Source organism: Dermacentor andersoni, chromosome 7 (assembly GCF_023375885.2).
Source record: "Dermacentor andersoni chromosome 7, qqDerAnde1_hic_scaffold, whole genome shotgun sequence".
Taxonomy (NCBI): Eukaryota; Metazoa; Arthropoda; class Arachnida; order Ixodida; family Ixodidae; genus Dermacentor; species Dermacentor andersoni.
Window position 1 is genome coordinate 120,761,483 of NC_092820.1, and position 21,413 is coordinate 120,782,895.

The window sequence follows — 21,413 nt, forward strand, 5'->3', positions numbered from 1 at the left end:
ACCAAACGAGGTAACGGGTGATATTCATATTGCTTATGGGTTTAACAATTATTTCAGGGTTTGATGACGGACACTGTTTGGCATGATCTTATTTTCCACCTTTCTAACCCTTATCATGGGTATACGGTTCTGAGGATCTGCCAGCGTCACGGCGAGCCGTCACTCGAAGAAGTAATGAGGCAAAAAGAAAGTTTAAACGCAGCTGGCGTTTTCTCCCGCCGCAACACGTTCCAAGAGCATACAGACCAGCTTACTACGAACTGAATCTCTTTCCTGGTCTCTGTATGAGTCAAAACAAAGAACGTTGAACTACCGAAGGAACAGCGAGGCGTGTGACCGTTGCAATAGATGGTGACAAGTGAACGCATCTCGAGCCAATCGCACGGGCGCCGATCAATGAGAAAACTGGCCTTCACACCCCAGGAGATGCCGATAACTACCACCATCCCAAAGGAGTGAAAGAGGCCGGAAAACGTTGACCAGCCAATAGCTGTCAAGTATCAAGCTTGATTTTGTGGCGTTTTAGTTTAGGAAAATGTGTGAGAAGTGGTGGTGTGGATGGGAGGGAGGGGAAGCATGGCACCTAATATTGGGGTAGGGGGAGGGGCCAGGCCCTCCCCTAGGTACGTACCTGTGCACGAGCATTTTGGCTGGGGATCACAACTTGGGGCATTCTGCTCAGCAGCAAAATGCGAGAATCTAATAATGGAATTTTGCAGGCAAGTCACAATGTTTTTGAGATTCAAATGTGCAAGTCGCGTGCATTTTCTAATGTAATTCTCTTTGTCCTTTTCATTTACAGTTTGAATAACAGGTTTCCCAGTGGCACATCAAGGCGTTGAAGGTTTTGTGTGCTGGTATTAACTGCATTGTCTTGAAAAAGCGAATGGATTAAATTAAATTCAGCTGAACTGACCTTATCTAGGAAAATGAAAACCGCAAGTCCGGCACTGTCTTCAAGGTGGAAGGGTGCAGCAAATTGTGTGAAGTTTAAAATTTTGCTAAACCTGCGAGGGTATGGGGAAGTGGGTGGGAGATCACTGTACCACCTTGGTAAATCAGGGTGTTCGTAACATTTTGTTCAATCTGAATCCTGACTGCACATGGACTCACTCTGTCCGCTAAGCCTGACGCATCGTTCTGAGCACTCCTCTTCTGAGGCAAAGTTGTTTGCGTTCCCCTGGCAACCACCATACTTGAACCGCTTGCACTGGTTGTCCTGCCGGTCGTAGTAGAACCGCTTGTACGAACCCCTGCATGGTCCAGGTGCTGCCGACTGCTCACATGGGTCTGAAAAAAAAAGGAAAAGTTTACAAGTCGGTAACTCTCTAACGGAGTACTAACTCAAGGACCTTTGCTTTCCTCTACAGGTAGCTGTCGACCGAGTAACCACAGCAGCATGAAGCCTCAACTGCTCCAGCATGTGATAAAAAGGAGTCGGTATTTTCTTTAATGACACTTGTTCAAAACTGGCACCAAGCAAAGGTCAACTTCATAGCTCCTAAGCAATGCAGCCTTTGCTTTAGCCGGTGATCATAAGGTGAAACTCGCTTCCCATCAAGACCGTAGATAGCCCCTCCATTTCCCCTCTTTTAAAATGCTTCCCTGCAAGATGTCTAGTCATGTTAAATCTTCTGATTTTCATGAGTATTCACTTGGATTGTGCTTTTTCTTTTGTCATTATGCATGTATGTTTATAAGTCTGTTAATATGATTGCAACATTACGAATAAGTAGGTACTCCAGTTTCTTGCATTCATGACAGATTGTGTTTATTGAAAGATAGTTGCCCCTTCTGCAGTGTCCGGGAGTGGTACAGGTTTTTGCCATTAACAACATGTTGTGATGTCACTATAGAGTAAATTTTTCATTCCATTGTCCTCCTTGTCCCACCTTTTTTTCTTCTTTTCTAGTCTGTGTGATCTCCCTTAACTATGAACTATCTATATTACCACTGTAGTTGAAAAAGAAAGTATACAATCATTGCATTCTACCAGTGCTAACACATGTGGCTGAAACTTGGAGGTTAACACAGAAGCTCGAGAACAAGTTAAGGACTGCACAAAGAGCAACAGAATGAAAAATGTTAGGTGTAACGTCAAGAGACAGGAATAGAATGATGCGGATCTGAGAGCTAATGGGTATAGCTGATATTCTAATTGACATTAGTAGAGAAATCGGAGATGGGCAGGCCATGTAATAAGTAGGACAGGTAACCAGTGGACCATTAGAGTTACAGTATGGGTGCCAAGGGAAAGAGAAGCGCAGTAGAGGATGGCAGAAAATTAGGTGGGGTGATGAAATCAGAAAATTTGAAGTGGAAGTTGGAATCAGCCAGCGCAAGGCAAGGGTGATTGGAGATAACTGGGAGAGTCCTTCTTCCTGCAGTGGACATAAATATAGGCTGGTGATGATGATCTACTATATCAATAGGTAGTGTAGACCGTTATACCGACACAGCTCTTGCCACGGCCTCTACCTGAGGCTGGTGCAGTACGTACAAATCAATTGTTTAATAATTAGAGTTTTCCTAGCTATTGCAGTAAAACACCTTGCAGCTTGGGCAAAGGTGCACACAAGTTTTCCCGAGACCCTCGCTGATTCACCCGTCAATCAGCAGTGGTCGACGCACATCCTGTTACACAATTAGAGAGGAAGTAGGAGAGGAAGTTGAATATGTCTGAATAAAAAATACTTGCCAAGCTTCTTGTGCAGGCAGGTCTGCTCGCACAGGTCTTTGCTGGCAAAGCGGTTGTTGTTTCCGAGGCAACCTCCGTACATGAACGACTCGCAGGAGCGAGTGGTCGCGTCGAAGTACCAATGCTGGTACTGGCCGTCGCACGTACCAATCACCTTTGGAAGCAGGCAGGCATCTGCGATAAGATTAGGAGACCCACCCGCAATGACTCAAAGTCCATGTTACACTGTACTACATATACTAGTCAGTGATAGGTCAAGAACGCAGTTGCAAGTGTTACACGAAAAGAAACATGGATACGTGCACTGGCACCATCCTGGTCTCCTAGTGAAAAGCATAAAGCATAATGGTACAATACATGCCACACTTCAAAATAAAACTCGGAATGAATATTTCATCATAGCATGACTATATCAAAGTGGTGTCGCTGCCATCAGCCATGATGCAACGAAACTACGTCAACATACATTACATGCGCAAAATTCTGCAAGTCCGCTTCCCCGTACATATCGTGGGACTAACACAATATGGCCGCCTGATGATGTCCCACGAATGGGTGCACCCAAGCTCTAGACCTCTCAGCACAGCAAGCTAAGCTGGACTCGCTTCTCAAGTTTCTCATGGGAACGAGCCTGGTGATGCAGTTTTAGTTCCCATGCCCCCGTAATCCTACCTGTTTTACCCTTTCCAGCACAGATAACAATTATTACTTGAAGAGGGGGGTCCTATTCTGCCATATGTTTTTACTAAGACACTCTGCCGGTCTTACTTACTCACTCTTTCCCTGCTCTTTGCCCATGACCCACAGTTTGAACAGTGCCATGAGTGTGAGATTGGTCATATTCTGTGAGACAACACAAACATGTGGAGAAGCCTGTTTATGAAATTTTGCATACCCATACCTAAAGCCTATGGCTGCCTAAGAGCATCCATAAGGATACCGTATTTACTCATCTTATTAGGCCAGTGCCTTTTTTTGGCACATCTTATATAGGTGTGAGCATTACAGGAGGCAGGGTTATGGCTATTTAGTGAAGCCTCAAACTACGCTCTGATAGCTATGCAGAATAATGTAACCGCTGTTGTTACGACTATGAAAAGGTTTAATCAATCCTGCTTGTGGCTTCCACTGCCCTTGTCATTTGATGAGCTCGCCTCACTGGCGCCTTCTCAAAGCTGGTTGTCCTTTGTGCTATCCCTACTGTTTGAGACTCATATCCCCTTGATGCTCCTGATGGTGGTCTCAAATGAAAATACAGGCCGTGCGTACAATATCCACAGGCATACTTCTTGTAGCAATGCCCTCTCATGCACCCGAAAGTCCCGTGCAGCTAAACAAGCCGCAGCATGGATGATACTGTCAAAGCATACTGGATCTATGCTGTGTGATCCAATGGAACATGATGGTGATGATGATCATGATAATGAAGATGATGCCATTGTCAAAAGGAAAGTAATTAGTGCCACCTAGTAGCAGCTTGTGTAAATTACCAGGACAGGGCTATGCATGTCATGCTTAGCAAAACGTTTTTGTCAAAATTCTTTCATTCCAACGTGAGGATGCAAGCCTTAAATGAGAGCAGGCCTTACACCAGTAACTACAATAATTGTATTTCACTTGACCTCAACCATGCCTTGACCCCTTTCCTCACCAGGTCCTTCAGGTGTGACGCAGGTGTTCTTGCACTCTTCCTCTGAGTTGAACCGGTTTCCATTGCCCTCACAACCACCGTACCAGAAACGGTTGCAGCGACCATCGGTGACGCTGAAGAACCAGTAGACCGTATAGTTGTGACAGGGACCACGCTCTTCGGGTAGGCCACACACACCTGAAAGAATCGTGCACCTTTTCTGTATCCGAGTCGAGTGTAGATAAAAATCTCAGAGCCTTGTGATTGGTACTATAGGCAAACACGCATTCACAGCTGCAACAGTTTTCACAGTACACAAATAAAATAACATTTCCTCACAGTTAGCCCCTGGCCATCAGGAATGACAAATACAGTGCAGGACCTCCCTGGGTGAACCCCATACATCAGCCTTCAATTGCAGATTGAGAATTAGGTGAATCTGTGAAAACATTTAGACGAACACTAATCACTATTAGTAGCAGCAGCAGTATAACAGTGCAAGTACAGAGTGTCTACCAAGCTGACATTTCCAAATTCCCTGAGTTTTCCAGGTTTCCCCGAGGGCATTTGCAAAATTCCCTGAGTGATGCAGAACTATGTTTTATGTCAATATGGGCTGAAACCATATCGCCAGATCCTGTCACTCTCTAGTAAGCATATCGAGTCTGACATTCCTAATACGAATAAAAAGGAGATTCATACAAAAGGAAATATTTTCGACTATCAGCTCTTCCTATCAACTGATAGCAAGCTCAGTGGTATGAGGCCCGAACTTTCTCACCATTGAGATTCTCCTGAACAGCTCATAAGTCAGCCTGAACTATCCTGACATACTCTCATCCCGTGCACGTCGCCTCAGTGTTGTGTTTCACACTTTAAAGACACCTGCATCTCGGCATCAGGCCAAAACTTTCTTTTTGAGCTCAAGGTCCTTCAAATCGGCGGCAGCACGCTTCCTTTCCCATTCATTCATCAGTGCGCAGGTACTTTCTGTTCTTGTCCTCCTTCCACCACTCGTTTGCCCCATGGACCATTCAAGGCATCTTCTTGGTCAGTTTCACAGTCCACGTACGATTTTTCGAACCCCTAGGAGCCGCAAAAACGTCCGAAAAACCAGCCAGCTAGAAAAAAATACATGTGATTCACTGCCCTTAAGGGCTCAAACCACCGCAGGAACATTCGAAAACGCTCTGAAGGCCTCTCGGTACACGTGTTAGCCATATCGGTGCTCGTACTGTGACAGGAAATGCCGGGTGCATGCGTGTATAAACAGTGTCCCGTGGCATAGCCCCTTTCCACGCTTGTTATGCTTCACAGCAATACTTTTGCGTATGCTTCGCCAAGTAACATTTCTATAGAGAGGCGAAGCTGACTTTCGGGAACCGGCATTATGCAACGCTACGTGCTTTTCAAGCTTCTAAACCAATCGCTAGGACCACAAAGGCGGAGTCCATGCCATTGCTGACAGCGGCGAATTCTTTCAATAAAAAACACCGCACACAACGGCAAGAAGCTTCCATAGCGAATGTCAAAGCAGCTAGGCCTAGCGTTGCCGTAGTGGTGGCTACGGCTGCCAGTGGATCTGCGTGCGAGAGCGCCAGTTCGAGGTGGCGAGGTAATAAAAATGGCAGCAGTGGTGGCTTTGGTTAATGCCGTTTATGACCTGCAGTCACGGCAAAACGTCTGGAAAATCGGACGGCGAAGAGTTCTTGCATCCGAAATTTCAGACGTTCTGATACACTGACTCTATGGGGTGCGTGGTGGTGCCGCGAAGCCGTCCAAATTATTGGGAATCCTGAAAGTCGGTCGTTGACTACACACTGGCAACGGCGCCAGTCGGCGAGAGGGCGTCAAACAGGATTCATTACTCCTGTCTGTTACTCGAGCAAGCATTACCGCAACTTTTGACAATTTCAATAAAATTACAGCTAATTTTCCCTGGGAGATGCACAAATTCCCTGAGTTTTCCCTGAGTTTTTCCAGACTACTCAAAATCCCTGAGAATTTCCGGTTTTGCCGGTTGGTACACACCCTGTAGTACTACTAGTTGCAGTAGTGCCTTACTGTATTTCACAGGAAAAACAAGAAAAAAAGAAGGAAAGGCTTTCAGTGGATGTACAAAGTGTCCCTTCGCTTGCATGTCAAGCATAACAAAAAGCCCTATGATCTATTGCACAAGGCTACGTCAGAAAACTCAGGCATGCATACTTACATAGCTTGTTCTTCACAGTGAAGCAATGCAGAAAAACTGATAATTCAGAATGCCTCCACTCTCTTAAATATCAATGCAAAAGCACAAGTACTGGTAGGTTATCTAGCTAAGGCACCCAAAACTTTTATAATAGAGAATTTGATATATACAAGTGATTCCTTTGGCACGAGCATGACCAGAATTCTATCCTCGCAAAGACGAAAACCCAGAAAGACATCCCGGACTTCTTGCATTGTGAATAAATTTCTAAAAATGAGTTTCTGGCTCTTTAACATTCTGATTTCATTTGTTTTTTTTTTTTTTGGTGGTACGAATCTCGGGTGGTACAAATATTTTACACGACCCCTTGAGATTCATATTCCCAAGGTTATACTGTACAAAGAAATAAATCCAAAATGTTTCTTGCAGATATCAGAGTTTAACAAACATATGCTTATAACAAATGTTTGGTACATTGAAGGCACTTTCATGATGGGTGCAACTTCATTATAGTGAGATGCGACTTACAAGCCCTGACCCTGTGCAGTACAGTGCTTCAACGGTGGCTAGTTGGTGTAAGACAGTTGGCATGATAGACACATGGTAGTGCACAAGGTCTATATGTTTCATGCATACAGGTTGACATTCGGGTATGGCATGTCATCTAATCAGCACGACTGGTACGATCAAGACGGGTTTTACTGGCGCTGACGTTGGGGGTAGATACGAACGTTGTACCTTGGCAGCCTTCGAAATTGCGCCCCCTGGCGGCAGTGACCCCGTCGGGGCAGCAACCGTAGGCAGTCATGGCACAGGTGCAGCCATCGTATTCAGGACCTCGAGCAGGAGTTTGTCCGTCAGGGCAGCACCCGTAAGGGTAATGGTGGCACGTACAGCCAGTCAGGCTGGGGCCTGTGGCTGGTGTGAGATCATCGGGGCAGCAGCTGGGCAATACACACACAGCACAATACATTCATTCATTCATTCATTCATTCATTCATGTATCAAGGGTCCCACCACCGGACACTACACAATTGGTGGAGCATGTAAAATACAAAATTGATGACGACAATTTAACAAGCATGAGTCGTAATAGCACCGCATAGCAAGCCTGCCGAATCACTTGTCGCTGCAGTTTAGGAAGCTCGTTTCAGTCTTGAATGGTTAAGAAAAAAAAGAAATGGCTGCAAGAATGTAACTTGTGCAGGCTCCCGGCAGGGTCAAGGTGTTTGGATGGCCTGTGCAACGTACACGATGTGCTAGTTAAATAAGCTGGCTCTCGTGTGATATGGAGTGAGAAAGAATACTTGTGATACAGAGATACTCCAACAGCATTTAGAGCGCATAATTCACAATAAAGTGTGTCAATTTCCTTGCTACTTAACCATTCCGCTGAGAATTTTGATGAGAAGTGAAGTAATTTTGCAGAGGAGCATCAACTGCACCTCTTGATTCAGAGGCAGCTTCCTGGGCAGTGATGATGTTTCTTTTCTTTTTCTCAGACTTGGCGTTTTGAAAACTTTCAATGTTGGTGACATATAAAAACAAACTCTGCAAACCACATGGAACACCAATACATCCTGGCAAATTTTTTGGGAGCAGGGTGCTGAAAATCAAAGAATACTTACACAGGGTACATGGCTTGAGCATTGAGTACCTTTAGTAGAGTAATTTTACGAGTTTCACTACACCACTACATCTGAAAAACGTGCTTTAGTGGGCTGAAAGGCAACTATGAAGCCCGGTAAGCACTCAACACCAAAAGGCAGGGGGGGTGAGAATAAAGTAATTCTATAATATAAGAGGGGTCGAGGAGTCACACACCCCAAATTCCCCTTACAAATTCACTGGAAAAAGTCGCAATGTCATTGTCCTCAGCATTGCCCTCAATGTTGCCTTGAAACCAAATAGAGCAAATGTGGCGAGGAGCTACTGTCATCCTGGGACTTGCAGTGCGATTGCGAATGCCCTCTTAACTCGATGAAATCGGTCTATTGGATGAAAAAAAACAGCTTTAGAACACGATACACAGCAGATGACACACATGAGCACTCACGTGTGTCCCAGATAAAAACAAGGTGGGAAAAAATTAATAAAATCTTCACATTTTGGATCCCACGCCAGAGCCTTACTAATACTCGCTGTTGTGAACAAGACTTTCATGTCACTGATGCAGCTGTTTTTTTTTCTTTTTTTCAATGCTAATTTTTCACCTTTGTCAGCATCCGTCCCAGTTCATCACTATACTGCTTCGTGTAAACTAGGGGTACAGCTGCCGGTCAGCACCAGCATGTGCCTTTTTCTTTCTGCAACCATTGTTTGACCACGAGAGACGTGAACTGAGCTAGCGCTTCTGCCTTCCAGACAAGAGAGACAAGACGCACCCATAGAGCAGCTTCTCGCACTCGCAGCCCCTGCCATCTGGTCCTGTGGCAGCAGTGTGTTGGTCGGGGCAGCAGCCATATGGCATCGCTGTGCATGGACAGCCACCAAAGCCAGGTACGCGGGCCGGTGTTCGCTAATAGCAGAGGGCAAGACCATGAACACACCCTGAATATTTGGGCACGATAAGAAAATACACTAAAAAGATAGCAAGACCATGAACAAAGCTCTGATATTTGCTTAAGTGTGTAGTAAACCAAAGGAAAGAGTTATGCCAGCCTTAATTCACACTTCTTAATTAACAGAACACTCTGAATCGCAGCAAAAAAAAGAGAGAGCAAAGCACTAAAATGTGTGTTAGGTCCCAATGCAATACTTAATCAATATAAGAAGGGTACTGCAAAATCAATGTATAAGCTCAGCCTGGATTACTGCACGCTGCTGTGAGCATTTTACAGCATGCACTACAGTGGGCAAGTGATAACATTAGTTAGAGCTAACTAGAATGCATTGTTGTTGTTTTTCTCATCTTTTGCTACTTAGTGTGACATAAGCATCATTTTTTTGCTATGCTTAGCTTCAGGTCCAGACTATCTTGGGCAACTATCACTCTCAAGTTATTGTTCATAACAGGCATTACATATTCACACAAGATGATTTCAAACTACGCGTGCCAGCCGCCTCCTGCATCCGTCCAGTTGTTTACTGCTACCTTCCAAAGATAGCCGCAGTGAAGCGGGCAACACGGGCTCGCAAGGCACGTGCAATCGGAGCAACGTGCCATCACTGCAACACACGAGGGAAGAAGAAGAGTTGCGGGACTCTTGCAAAAAGATGGTGGCCGTTCTAGTCAGGTTCTCGTTTAGCTGTTTGTCGGGCACAAGTTCGCCCAAGATAAAGTAATTAAGGCACCGTCACTCAACTGTGTGTTACAAATCTGGTGGAGGTGCTGGGTATGATTTCAAGCCTTTCTCGAGTCGGAGAAAGGAGCCCGGACTCACGGCGACTTGGACCCATCGAAGTGACTTCTGTTCACAAATGCAGCAGTCGTCGCCTACGTGGTGAGCCCCCCGAGTTTTTTCCTTTGCCGGGTTCTATCGGAGCGTCAGCATCTGCTAGCGGAAACGCTACCGAGATGACAACTCAAACCACGCCAACTCACACCGTAGTGAACTCACCAATGACGTCAGAGACTTTCCACGGTGACACATTTGAAGACGTAGAGGACTGGCTGGAACACATTAAGTGCGTCGCTGAATTCATTGAATGGAACAGACAGCGCAAGCTACGAAACGTGTAGTTCACTTAGAGGACAGCGCACGAACGTGGTTTGAAAACCACGAATAGACATTTGTGTTGTGGGATGCTTTCCGATAGGAGTTGCTGGCAACTTACCTTAGTACCGACCACAGGAAGAGGGCCGAAGCTGCCCTGCAAGCAAGAAACCAGCGGAACAACGAAAGCGTGGTCATGTGTGTAGAAGACATGTCCCGCCTATTCTGCCGAGCTGATCTGAACATGAACAAGGACAAGAAACTGCGCCATCTAATGCGGGGCGTAAAACAGGAACTGTTTGCAGGGTTGGTTCGGAGCCCGCCATGCACTGTCGCTGAGTTTCGTTCGGAGGTGACAACAATGGAAAGCACGTTGCAACAGCGATCAACGATGTACTATTAGCGTCAAATGGAACTTGAACAGCGGAGCGTGTGGCCCAAGCATGAGTGAAGATATAGTGCGCGCCGTCCAGTCATCACCCGTTGACAGGCGCGCACATCCGGTCTGGCGGCACTGCGCGATCCCCCTCTATTGAGATAATTTCGCTTCTCTTGTGGTTGTTACATTTGAAAGTGAGAAAATGAAAAAACTAAGAAGGAAGCTAAAATATTGCAGTTTACGGCGAGTCTTGTCGCACAGATCGCCGAAACCACAAGTGCTTCCGGCGCGAACAGCGGTGCGCGTGGTGCAGTTTGCACCGTCATCGTAAGATAGATTCGCCCGCGCGGCGCGGGCGATGACGGTGCAAACTGCACCACACGCGCCGCTGTTCGCACCGACAGCACTTGTGGTTTCGGCAATTTGTGCGAAAAAAGTCGCCGTAAGCTGCAATATTTTAGCTTCTTTTTTATTTTATTTTTTATGTTCTCACTTTCAAATGTAAGAACCAGCAGAGAAGCGAAATTATCTCACTAGAGGGGGATCGCGCAGTGCGGCCAAACTGGATGTGCACACCTGTCAATGGTGATGACTGGACGGCGCGCACTATATCTTCACTCATGCTTGGGCCACGCGCTCCGCTGTTCAAGTTTCATTTGACGCTGATAGTACAACCGGAAAACGAACATCACCTCTGTAGACGCAGTTCCAGCGATCTTCGGAAACGGCGTGGAGGTCATACGAGAGCTTGTGCGATCTGTAGTGCGAGAAGAGCTTCAGAGGCTACGGCTTGACCAGAACGCTCCAACGCCCTCTTCGCTGGCAGACCTGGTTCCTGCAGAGGTCAGACAGGTGGTCCGGGAACCACAGCTCAGTGCGCAGCCCCAAGCGCCAGGACTGCGCCAACCGAGTGTCTCATATGCCGATGTGCTGCGGCAAACTCCCGGACGTGCTGACGTCGCCGCCACTTCCTCTATGAATAGCTCGATACCTCGAACTACGCTGCCGCCAGCCGAGAGAAGATTCAGGAAGGCTGATGTATGGCGCACATCTGACCGAATACCCCCCTGCTACCACTGTGGTGAGGCTGGCCACCTGTACAGAATGTGCCACTATCGCCAGGCAGGTCTTCGTGGTTTTCCGGTGAACGCACCTTGCCCTAGAAATGGGGAGCATCCATTTGAAATCGAAGATTACCTCGATCAAGAGGGCTATTGAGGCATCGGTCACCAAGCCCCCACCCTTCGTCAAGCTCCCCAAGACGCCGTTCACAGAGCCCGCGTCGGGAAAGCTAGAGTGAGCGACATCAGGAGGGAAGGTTGCTGCCGACGCGAAAAGAGAAGAACCTCCATCGATGACTCCGAGAGACGACGAGGGTCTTAGACATCACTGCCGTGAGATCGACGTTGCTTCCGATTTACGTGTGTTTGTTGACGGTTACGAAGTGAAAACGTTAGTGGATACAGGTGCAGATTACTCGGTAATAAGTAGTGAGCTTGCCAGGAAACTGACGAAAGTGCTGACTCCTTGGAAAGGGCCACAAGTTCGCACCGTAGGAGGCAGCTGGTGCGCGTAGTTTGAAACCATCTTGTGTCAATATTTTCACATTCTTGTTTTATTTGTCCACAATAGTGCAATGGGATGTCGCATATGATCACTTCAATCTCTCCTTTACTGAGATGTAGCTTTCGCTTTGTATCTTCACATAATATTTATGCGTAGCCCAACAGATTATTTTCATTTGCAAACTGTCGTGCAACACCTCCACTCTGAATACTACAGCAGTTTCACTATATATCTGTCTTATAACAGCAGCAACCACAGGCTAGTTGGCTGCAACTACAGCCTTCGAATTTTCCAGAAGCATGCTGTTGCATGCGTGTTCACATTCCAGGCTAACCGAAAGTTATCCTGGTCAGCCTGCAGGCTTTTATTTTTTGTTACGCAAGGAGGCATACAACAACGTCCTGTACACTGCCAAGAAAGGTGCTGTGTCATCTGTGATACTCCTGGTACTCCAATACGCTTAAGGGGGGACACAGCTTTCACATCGCGAGAAATGGCCAAAAAAATCAATTGCTTGAGAATCACATTTTCAGTTTCTATACCCCTTTTTCTATCTGATTCCGAAATATCATCCCTATAAACCACGTAGAAGCGCTCTAAAAAAATTGTTTTATCAGCCAAGGCGGCAAGAAATTTCGCAGAAATCAAGAAAGAACAGCGTTTTTCAAGCCATATCTCTGGAACGGCGCAACCGAACGCCACCATCTTGGTTTTGTTGGAAAGTGCATTTCTCAGTCTTCAAATTTGCCACTTCAGCTTTCTCCTCCGTACAGAAACAAGCACACAAAAATTGGAGGACGCCTAAGATTCGCCTTCAAGAGTGGAATGGAAAAGTTTTATCGCACCCCGTTCGCACCGCCCACTCAAAACGATCTACGCGAGCCAAACGTCGTGATCAGCACGGACAGCCGGGCCGCGACGCGCCGTGAAGCCGGACGCGATCATGGGGCGAATGGCAAGCCACGTGTTGGGGCAGCGCCGCACATTCCGAGGAGGGGGTCTTCTGTGTTTGCCGCAAGATGGCTCTGCGTGTGCGCAGAAGAAACGTAGCAGAAAGGTACTTCGCTACTCGTGTAACTGCGACTTCAGTAATTTACACGCTCATAATTACCGATATACACCGCAGTATAACTTTCTACGGCATGTTTCTAAGGCAACACCGCATTCACTAGAGGCGCTTTTGTCCCGCTTTGAACTATCGAACTCGAGGCTGAGTGGTCACGTCTCCGTCTCGCACTCCGGAGACCCTTGTTTGATTCCCACCCAGCCCGTCTTGCAAGTTGTTTTTTATTTATGAATTGCCTTACGGGATTTTTCGCTCACGGCCAACGCCGCCGACACCGACGTCGACGACACCGGCTTTTCTGCAGTACGAGCTCCTTAACGCTGTCACGTCAAAAAGTAAATGACTGAAGGTTGCGCCGGAATCTGCGATTGGCCGCGCCCGCCACGTGACTCTAGTGCCATTCGCCATTGGTCTGGCGCTCGCGTCGTCTGCTCGGCTCTTTGCACCTCGCGAGTCTGGAAGCCTCCACTCGCCATAATCTCGACGTGTCAAAACGGGCCCTACGTGTACATTGCAGTAGCGTGGCCGATGCCTACATTTGTGGACATCTCAGACCCGCGGCTATGCATTCCGAGCATCGGCGACGCGGACTTCGCGACCAAGATTTGCCCGCGGAATCCTCGGACATGCGGCTAGGCCTTTCAGCATGCGGTGTTTTAGAATTCATGACTAAGCACATCACGCACGCAATCTTTGCATAGCGGCTAAGCATTTCACGCATAGGGGTTTCTGACCCATCGATCAAGCGCATCGCGCGCGAACATCTCGGGCCCTAGGCCTAAGCATTTTGTGCATCGGCGCCTCCGACTGCGCGACTAAGAACATCGAATGTTGACTCCTCGAGCCCGTTTCTAGGCACTTTGCACGTCGGTACCTCGGACTATGCGAATAAGCTCATAGAATGTCAACTCCTCGAGCGCACGGCTAGGAATTTCATGCGTCGGCACCTTGGACTGCGCGATTAGGCACATCGAGTGTCGATTCCTTGTATCTGCGGCTAGGCATTTTGTGCATTGGCACCTCGGACCCGCGACCAAGCATATTGCGCATTCACTCTATTATATTGTCACAATAGCTCGTAACAATATCTATCATACCGCCCCTTTACCCTTTATAAAGAGAACTTCATCATGAGCTCTGTTTACTAGGCCCCTTGAGCTGGCACAGACACCTGGCTGCCGAAGGGGTCGAGGCATCGCACAAAAGTACAATTCTGGAAAGCACCTAGCAGCTTTATATCTATCACAGGCTCTCTGATCCTAAGTTTCACAGCCATTGCCAGGTGAAGATTACCGGGAAGGCTACTGACACTCAGAGCTTTCATTCAGTAACAAGGTCAATTATAAAATAGGAAAAAAAATGCCTCCCTGGTTGTACTGGAGACTGCTATCAATCAGGCAGCCTGAAGGTACAACACTGCAACTATATTCATGCCTACACGGAGTTATCCACCTCGGTTTGAAACCCAGGCACCATGCTGTTTGTAGAGCAGACGCAAAGAATGCCATACAAAAAGGGGGGGGGGGGGGGGGAATGAAGGCACACCAGACCAGAGGCCACATGTACCAGAAGCCGTACATCACAAAACACTCGAAAGACTGCAAATTTGGTGCCTTTTAAAGAACTGCAGAGAAGGTGAAACTTCGAGGGCCGTGTTCTCAACATGTACTCTTGCATTTCTGGTAAGTTTACGGAGCTGATTTCTTTGTTACCGTTTAACATACTTTGACTCCGTTTTTCTTTTACACATTTCTTGGGCTACAGTGCAGGTCGTGACATTCTCGCTTTCTTATCTTGACCCTTTGTAAGTTTACGATATGGCTATTTGTCTACCCCGAAAGTGTGTATGATGCGAAAGTAACATAAAAAATGGCACTCCAAAAAATTTGTTGCGAGAAAAAAAGAATGTCATGACCTTTAGCATGCGTTTAGCTACGCAGGCAATACTTAACAAGCCTTCTATCACGTTTTTTAGGTTCCCCGGGCTCTCCAGAAAGTTCGAGGCAGAAAAATACTGCTTATTAGAATTCAATACAATTTTCTCGTGATATCACTGAAACTTTTATGGAAGCATTAGGATGACATTCTAAACATTTGTGCCAATTTTCATAAAAATGCATGAAGAAATAAGGAAGTTGATTTTCAAAGCTACGTCCCCCCTTAATGAAGGCGAAGGGTATATCACCCCCAACATCACAGTGCCGTCAGACAAGATACAATGGCTGCATTGTCTGTAAAGCTCTATTCCTGTCCTTGCTTTGTTTACAAAAAGTGTGTGCTATTGTGCATCTACTAGCTTGACCTGAAGCAGTAACGGTGACGTGTTGGGCTAGTTGGTTTGGGCTCGAAGGTTTTGGTCTGCATCGTTTTTATTGGTTATTCTGAAGCATCTTGCCTTTTTTTGGAAATAAACCAGTTGCTGGTAGCTTAGCGGTTGTTCTGTTGTTTCTATGTCTGTCTATGTCACAAATCATTCCGCTGAAGGAACACATCCTTTGACCGGACACCTTCACTACATTGTCAGAAGTGAACTCTAGATGCACATGATGTAGTCTGCGTAATTTAAAAGGCGACGCAGATTACGTTGCGTTTTGAGCGTTCGGCTGAAGAAAACATTATGCCCAATTCTTTCCTCAGAAAACCATGGCCCGGACGTACTGGTCATGCAATGCAACTCAGCACAACGCCATGGCCAGGGACCACCGCTTATTTCTTTGCTAACATGCCACCAAATCAGATATGCGCCCATAAAGCCTGTCACTAGTGGCCACACAATGATAAGTGCCTCATTCACTCACTTGGTCAGGGCAGCAGCCGTAAGGCATGGTGTCACAGCCACACCCGGCCAGGTTGGGTCCGCGGGCAGGAGTGCGTTGGTCAAGGCAGCAACCAAACTCTGTGATCTGGCACGGACAGCCTGCCATGTCAGGACCCTCAGCGGGAGTGACATCGTCTGGGCAACAACCGTACAGCAGACGAGAGCAGATGCACCCTTCAAAGTTGGGACCGCCGGCCGGTGTGTGCTTGTCTTGGCAACAGCCAAATGGATAGTTGTGACATGTGCATCCGTAGTACCTGAGAGCAGAAAGGAAAAAAAAAATTCCAGACATCAGTCACTCTTTCATTCATTTTACTCAATGACTGTGAACAGCATTTACAAGTCCCCTACTTCTTGAAACATTAAGAGACTGTTATAATGATCTTGAGAATGCTGTGTTTCGGAATCACAGGATGTTAGTCAACGATGTGTAGTCGTCATGTGACCATCGCTGTCATGCCGCAGTCATCATCAACAGGCCACGGCATTCATAGTTGTATTTGGTGTCATTTTGTTAAAGTAGTGTCATCACTGTTGTACCGCTAACTTCTTTAATTTGTGTCTCCCTCACAAGCCACAATTCATCCAAAGCATGACAAGCAAACAAAGAAACGAACAAGATCAGTCCATTGTCTAAATACCGTTTACAGTGAAAAAGATGATGTGCATATGTTTCATCAGTCAAGGAACAGGAGAAGCATGGAAAGAAGATAAAAAATATGCACATAAAAGAAAATGAAAAAGAAGAAAAAAATAAATAACGTTAATATCAGATTGGATGTGATATCACGCAAACCTGAAAGCACCCACAAAAGTGAAAGCGTCCCCAAAAGTGATCGACCAAGAATATGGCCCCATATCTCTGCTCCAAAATGCCGTATGACCAGTAAACACAACATGTGCTTCCTGCTTTTCGTACCATTAAATTTTTTACTGCGACAGACCCTTGCCGTAAGACATTATGCTTTGTGTGCCTTAATAAAAGCTGCTTTCTTTTATTGCTTAAAAGTGTCCACCAGCCAACACAGTCAAGTTAGCATTTTCTTGAGACTAGGGCACTCATTTTGATCGCACCTGGGGCCGCTAGCAGTGGCGATCCCATCAGGGCAGCAGCCGTGTGGCTTCGTATGGCAGCTGCAGCCTGCCCGGTTGGGTCCCTGCGCTTCCGTTTTGTTGTCGAGACAGCAGCCAAACTCGGTGTGGAAGCAACAGCCCTCGCCGTCTGGGCCGAGGGCAAATGAAGTGTTGTCTGCGCAGCATCCGTAGAGCGACTCGCTGCAGTTGTCACACCCCTCGAAGCCAATGCCCCAAGCTGGAGCCAGTCCGTCGGGACAGCAGCCAAATGTGGTGTTTGTGCAGTTGGTCTCGTACCTGCGAGCAAAGAATAGTGAAAGTTTTTCAGCGTCCGTTTCTTCATGAGGTGCTACCTGTCACTCACTGATAGAAATTTGCATGCGTCAACCTGCGTTGTGGGGATGCGCGACTCACACGCGTCCCCTGATATGTTGTTTTCCCGCATAGTTGCCGCGTCCTGTTATCTGGCTTCGCCACGTGGCATGGTGCCCGGGGCAGTCGGTGTGGTTGAAGCGCATTGCGAGAGATGGCGCCACTGTGGCTGTGCTAACGCCACCTAACAGCGGGGTTACTTGGGCGCGAAAAGGAGAAGGCTCTTCCTTTTTGGCTCGGAATCGGCAAGCGGTGCGGATGTTCTGCGCGTGCGCCGATCCATGCTTCTGCGAGACCATCTCGTGAGGCCTACCCCGGAATGGACGAACACGATCGTTCGAACGTGCCACCGTTCGCGTGACCGTACGCGCGAACGACCAGGCGTTGGTGTCCAGCATGGATCGAACATATTCGCTCGTTATCCGGTCGCGGTGAGTCGGACCTCCGCGATTTCTCGCGCGCCCAGCGGCATGTTTTGTGGATAGCAACTCGGCTAGCAGGCATTAGTCGATGAAAGGTGCAATAAATGCCCTTGTGACTGTTTGCACTACTGTGTTGTCGTTCCTTTGTCCCAAGAACACGGGTGAGAACCCTACAGCATAGAATACTAATTCGGCTTCAAAATTATTTTAGATGTGCATGTGCCTTCATTTCCCTCCTCCCTGCCACGTGCCAATGAACATTGCAATGAACAGCTTCTTCATGAATATTCACCGTGCAGTACAAGGGTCATTGAAAAACTTCTGCATCATGCATAAGCAACGGCTGGCTGAAAGCTGTTCAGATTTGTTCACCATGCCTGTCACAATTTTGGACACAGGGTTATTTAGTTCTTTTCTTTGTGGGCACAAGTTTGCTTAATAAAGTTTTCCCGTTTATATTTAGTTAATTGCTCTGTCTTCACCACATTCCTACACTGAGTGTCATTAGGACAACCACATGCCACAACAGGGCACGAGAACAGTGAATTGGGCTCTCGTACCCTTCACAGCCTTCAAAGTTGGGTCCCAGTGCTGCAGTGACGTCATCGGGACAGCATCCAAAGGTCGTGTTGGTGCAGATGACACACCCCTCAAAGTCGGGACCTTCAGCCGGCGACTTCTTGTCAGGACAGCAACCAAAAACAAGGTGCTCACAGGTGCATCCCTCGAAGCTGGATGGACGGCGTGACATCAAATTCCGTTAGTACGAAGCCCTCAGACATTCCATCAAAAGCAAGACTGTGTACAATGGTTTAAAATGACTCGTATTTTCTTATGCTAAGCTCATGCAAATTTACCCGCACTCATAGCAACACATTCTTATGTTTCTTTGCTGGACAGTTCAGGGAAGTGATATTAGGTTACAGAAGCATGTGCTATCAATGACACATACATTTTCTTTAGGTAAACTCAGAATGAGGATGCACTAATGTATCGGCAAGATTCTCCATTGCGCAATGGCAAGGTCTATATACTAAAAGGCAATCTAAACGTGCCTTCGTCTTCACGAAAATTCAATTTGTAATGAACCCTTATTTGGATTTGTTAATTGCGTCAAGGTGCTTTTCAGATCTATAAGCTAAAAGACGATGCAAGGTGGCTACATACATAGCACTAGTACAGTGCTCAGCGATCGAAACGTAATACTGGAAGCGCATAGCTGTCGGCACTTTTTGTGCCATCTACAGGCACTGGGGACACTGAGATTATCCATTTTTGTGTCACTTGAAAGTTTGAAAGTCTTTGTGATGCATTGTGACTCCATTCAGCCCATCAGCCATCAACCAGCACTCACCGGTGGCTTAAAAAGCACTGGCCACTATACGGCCCAAGTATCACATTTCAGTCACTGAGCGCCGTACATTTGCCCCAATTAGCAGAAAAGATTAACAACAAGCAAAGTAATCAGTCTTGATAGCGAACTTTCAACTAAAAAACTAAGAGATAGCTGCAGCTCTATTCGATGCTTAAATCGACTGCTGAGTGCTTCTAACATCCTCATCGGACCAACAGAGCTCATAGCTAAACAAAAGATAACTAGTGCATACGTATTGAACGATTGGTTGTTTTAGCAACTGCTGCCTAAGCAACAAGCTCAAATTAACCTCTGCTTTACTCTCAGGAACAAACTCGGACCTTATGGTACACCATAGCGCAAAGAGACACCCACAATGTCAGAACAAGAGACAGCCCAAAAACGTTACACCAGACATCAGAGCATCAGACGGCACAGACGCTATTGTTGTGTGTTTCACTGCACTATGATTTATTATAATGCTGAAGGAGCAAGCCCAAGTATTCGCAATTATGATGCCCAGGCCACGGCAATGAGGTTGTCGAGCTCGCAAGTAGTGGCATACATACTTGGGACCCAATGCAACAGTAACGTTGTCAGGACAACATCCATGTGCTGTTATGTTGCAGATGCACCCGTCAGCTGTCGCCGCGGTGACATTGTCATGGCAGCAGCCAAACTCAGTCGCCACGCAGCAACCTTCGCCGTCAGGCCCCAGAGCAAAGGTCACATTGTCCTCGCAGCACCCGTACAGCGACTCCGTGCAGTTCTCGCACCCTTCAAAGTCAGGTCCCTCAGCTGGTGAGATTTTGTCTTGGCAGCAGCCATACTTGGTGGCCTCACAGCCTTCCGCACAGCCTTCAAAGGCCTCACCCGTCGCAGTGCTCACGCCATCGGGGCAGCAACCAAAGGTGGTGTTGCTGCAGTCGCTGCACCCTTCAAATCCCGCACCACTTGCCGGTGTCCTGCCATCTTGGCAGCAGCCAAACAACGTGTTCTCACAGTCGATTGCTTCAGTCCCGCTCCCTTCGACTTCGTCCTCACAACCAAGCCCGTCCGGACCTGCGGCCGCAGTCATGCCATCTGCACAGCAGCCGTGAGTTGACAGAGAGCAATTGGCTACCGGCGTAACCTGAAAGTAGGGTGGGCAGCCCTCATTGTTCGGTCCCTGGGCCACAGATGAGCCATCCGGACAGCATTCGTGCGTCGTTCCATGGCAGGGTTCTTCCGTGCGCGAGCCCTTGGTGCAGTTGAGTCCACCGGGACCATCCGCTGCAGTCATGTTGTTGGGACAGCAGCCAAACTGAGAGTCGGCGCACGGGATGACCTTGGTTGCCATGACTTCGATGCAGTTGGTTTTGTTCACATCTTCGGCGGCCGTGATGCCATCGGGACAGCAGCCCCACTCAGCTGTGCTGCAGTTGACAAAAAGGGCTGCGTCAGTTGTGACCATGAGACAGCCCTCGTTGTTGGGGCCCTCAGCTGGTGTCTTGCCATCGTGGCAGCAGCCAAACTCCGTACCATTGCAGAGTGAATGCTGTTGACAGCCCTTCCTGGAAGTGGAAATAAGGAGACCATAAGTTGGTAATTAAGGAGTACATCATAAGATTGAATACATTGCTAACACGAATATATAAACGCATACAAATGAAATGAACTGCGATTTGCGCTTCACCTGCAAGCACGTATGACTTCCTGGGATACAGGCCAAGCGTTGGGACTAGACGATATTGTTACAAACGTGGGAGATATTTATTCAGACCTGAAGGCAAGCACAAACAACAAAGTGACCATCGCCTAGTAATCATTCTTCTCCTCTTCCCTTTACATCACTTTCTTTTCTCTTTTTATGCGCTGCCTTTTCACGCATGGACACAACTTGTTTATAAAATTGTTGTGTTGCTTTGCCAAACTACAGAAGCTCGCAAACATTCACTTGTAACAGGCCTTCTGGTTGACTTTCCTTTTTTTTTCTTCAGTATTTCAATCTACAATGCATGCAGAGAGTATCATCACTGCAATATAGTAACATAAGTGATAGCACCCTGCCCCTTTAAATTTCAGACTGCGTGGATCATTTGCGTTAAGTTCCATTATTTCATGGCTTATAACAAGTTCGCGTGCAACAGATGTTATATGGTGGAGACCCATAGATACGTTCCTCACTGTTGCGTTTTATTGGCTTCT

At 47.1% G+C, this 21,413-nt stretch overlaps 1 protein-coding gene across 1 annotated transcript in view; it reads right to left on the minus strand.

Annotated features, from left to right (window-relative positions):
- The window catches only part of LOC126534689 (uncharacterized), a 75,576-nt gene that overhangs the window by 22,746 nt on the left and 31,417 nt on the right, over positions 1–21,413 (minus strand). Inside the window, exons 11-20 of the mRNA XM_072289513.1 lie at positions 19,796–20,779; positions 18,433–18,603; positions 17,079–17,375; positions 15,985–16,261; positions 10,297–10,332; positions 8,904–9,037; positions 7,258–7,463; positions 4,350–4,526; positions 2,699–2,872; positions 1,114–1,290 (exon numbers count right to left, since the gene is read on the minus strand). Of these exons, the coding sequence (XP_072145614.1) occupies positions 1,114–1,290; positions 2,699–2,872; positions 4,350–4,526; positions 7,258–7,463; positions 8,904–9,037; positions 10,297–10,332; positions 15,985–16,261; positions 17,079–17,375; positions 18,433–18,603; positions 19,796–20,779 (2,633 nt within the window). The remainder of the gene's footprint in view (positions 1–1,113; positions 1,291–2,698; positions 2,873–4,349; positions 4,527–7,257; positions 7,464–8,903; positions 9,038–10,296; positions 10,333–15,984; positions 16,262–17,078; positions 17,376–18,432; positions 18,604–19,795; positions 20,780–21,413) is intronic.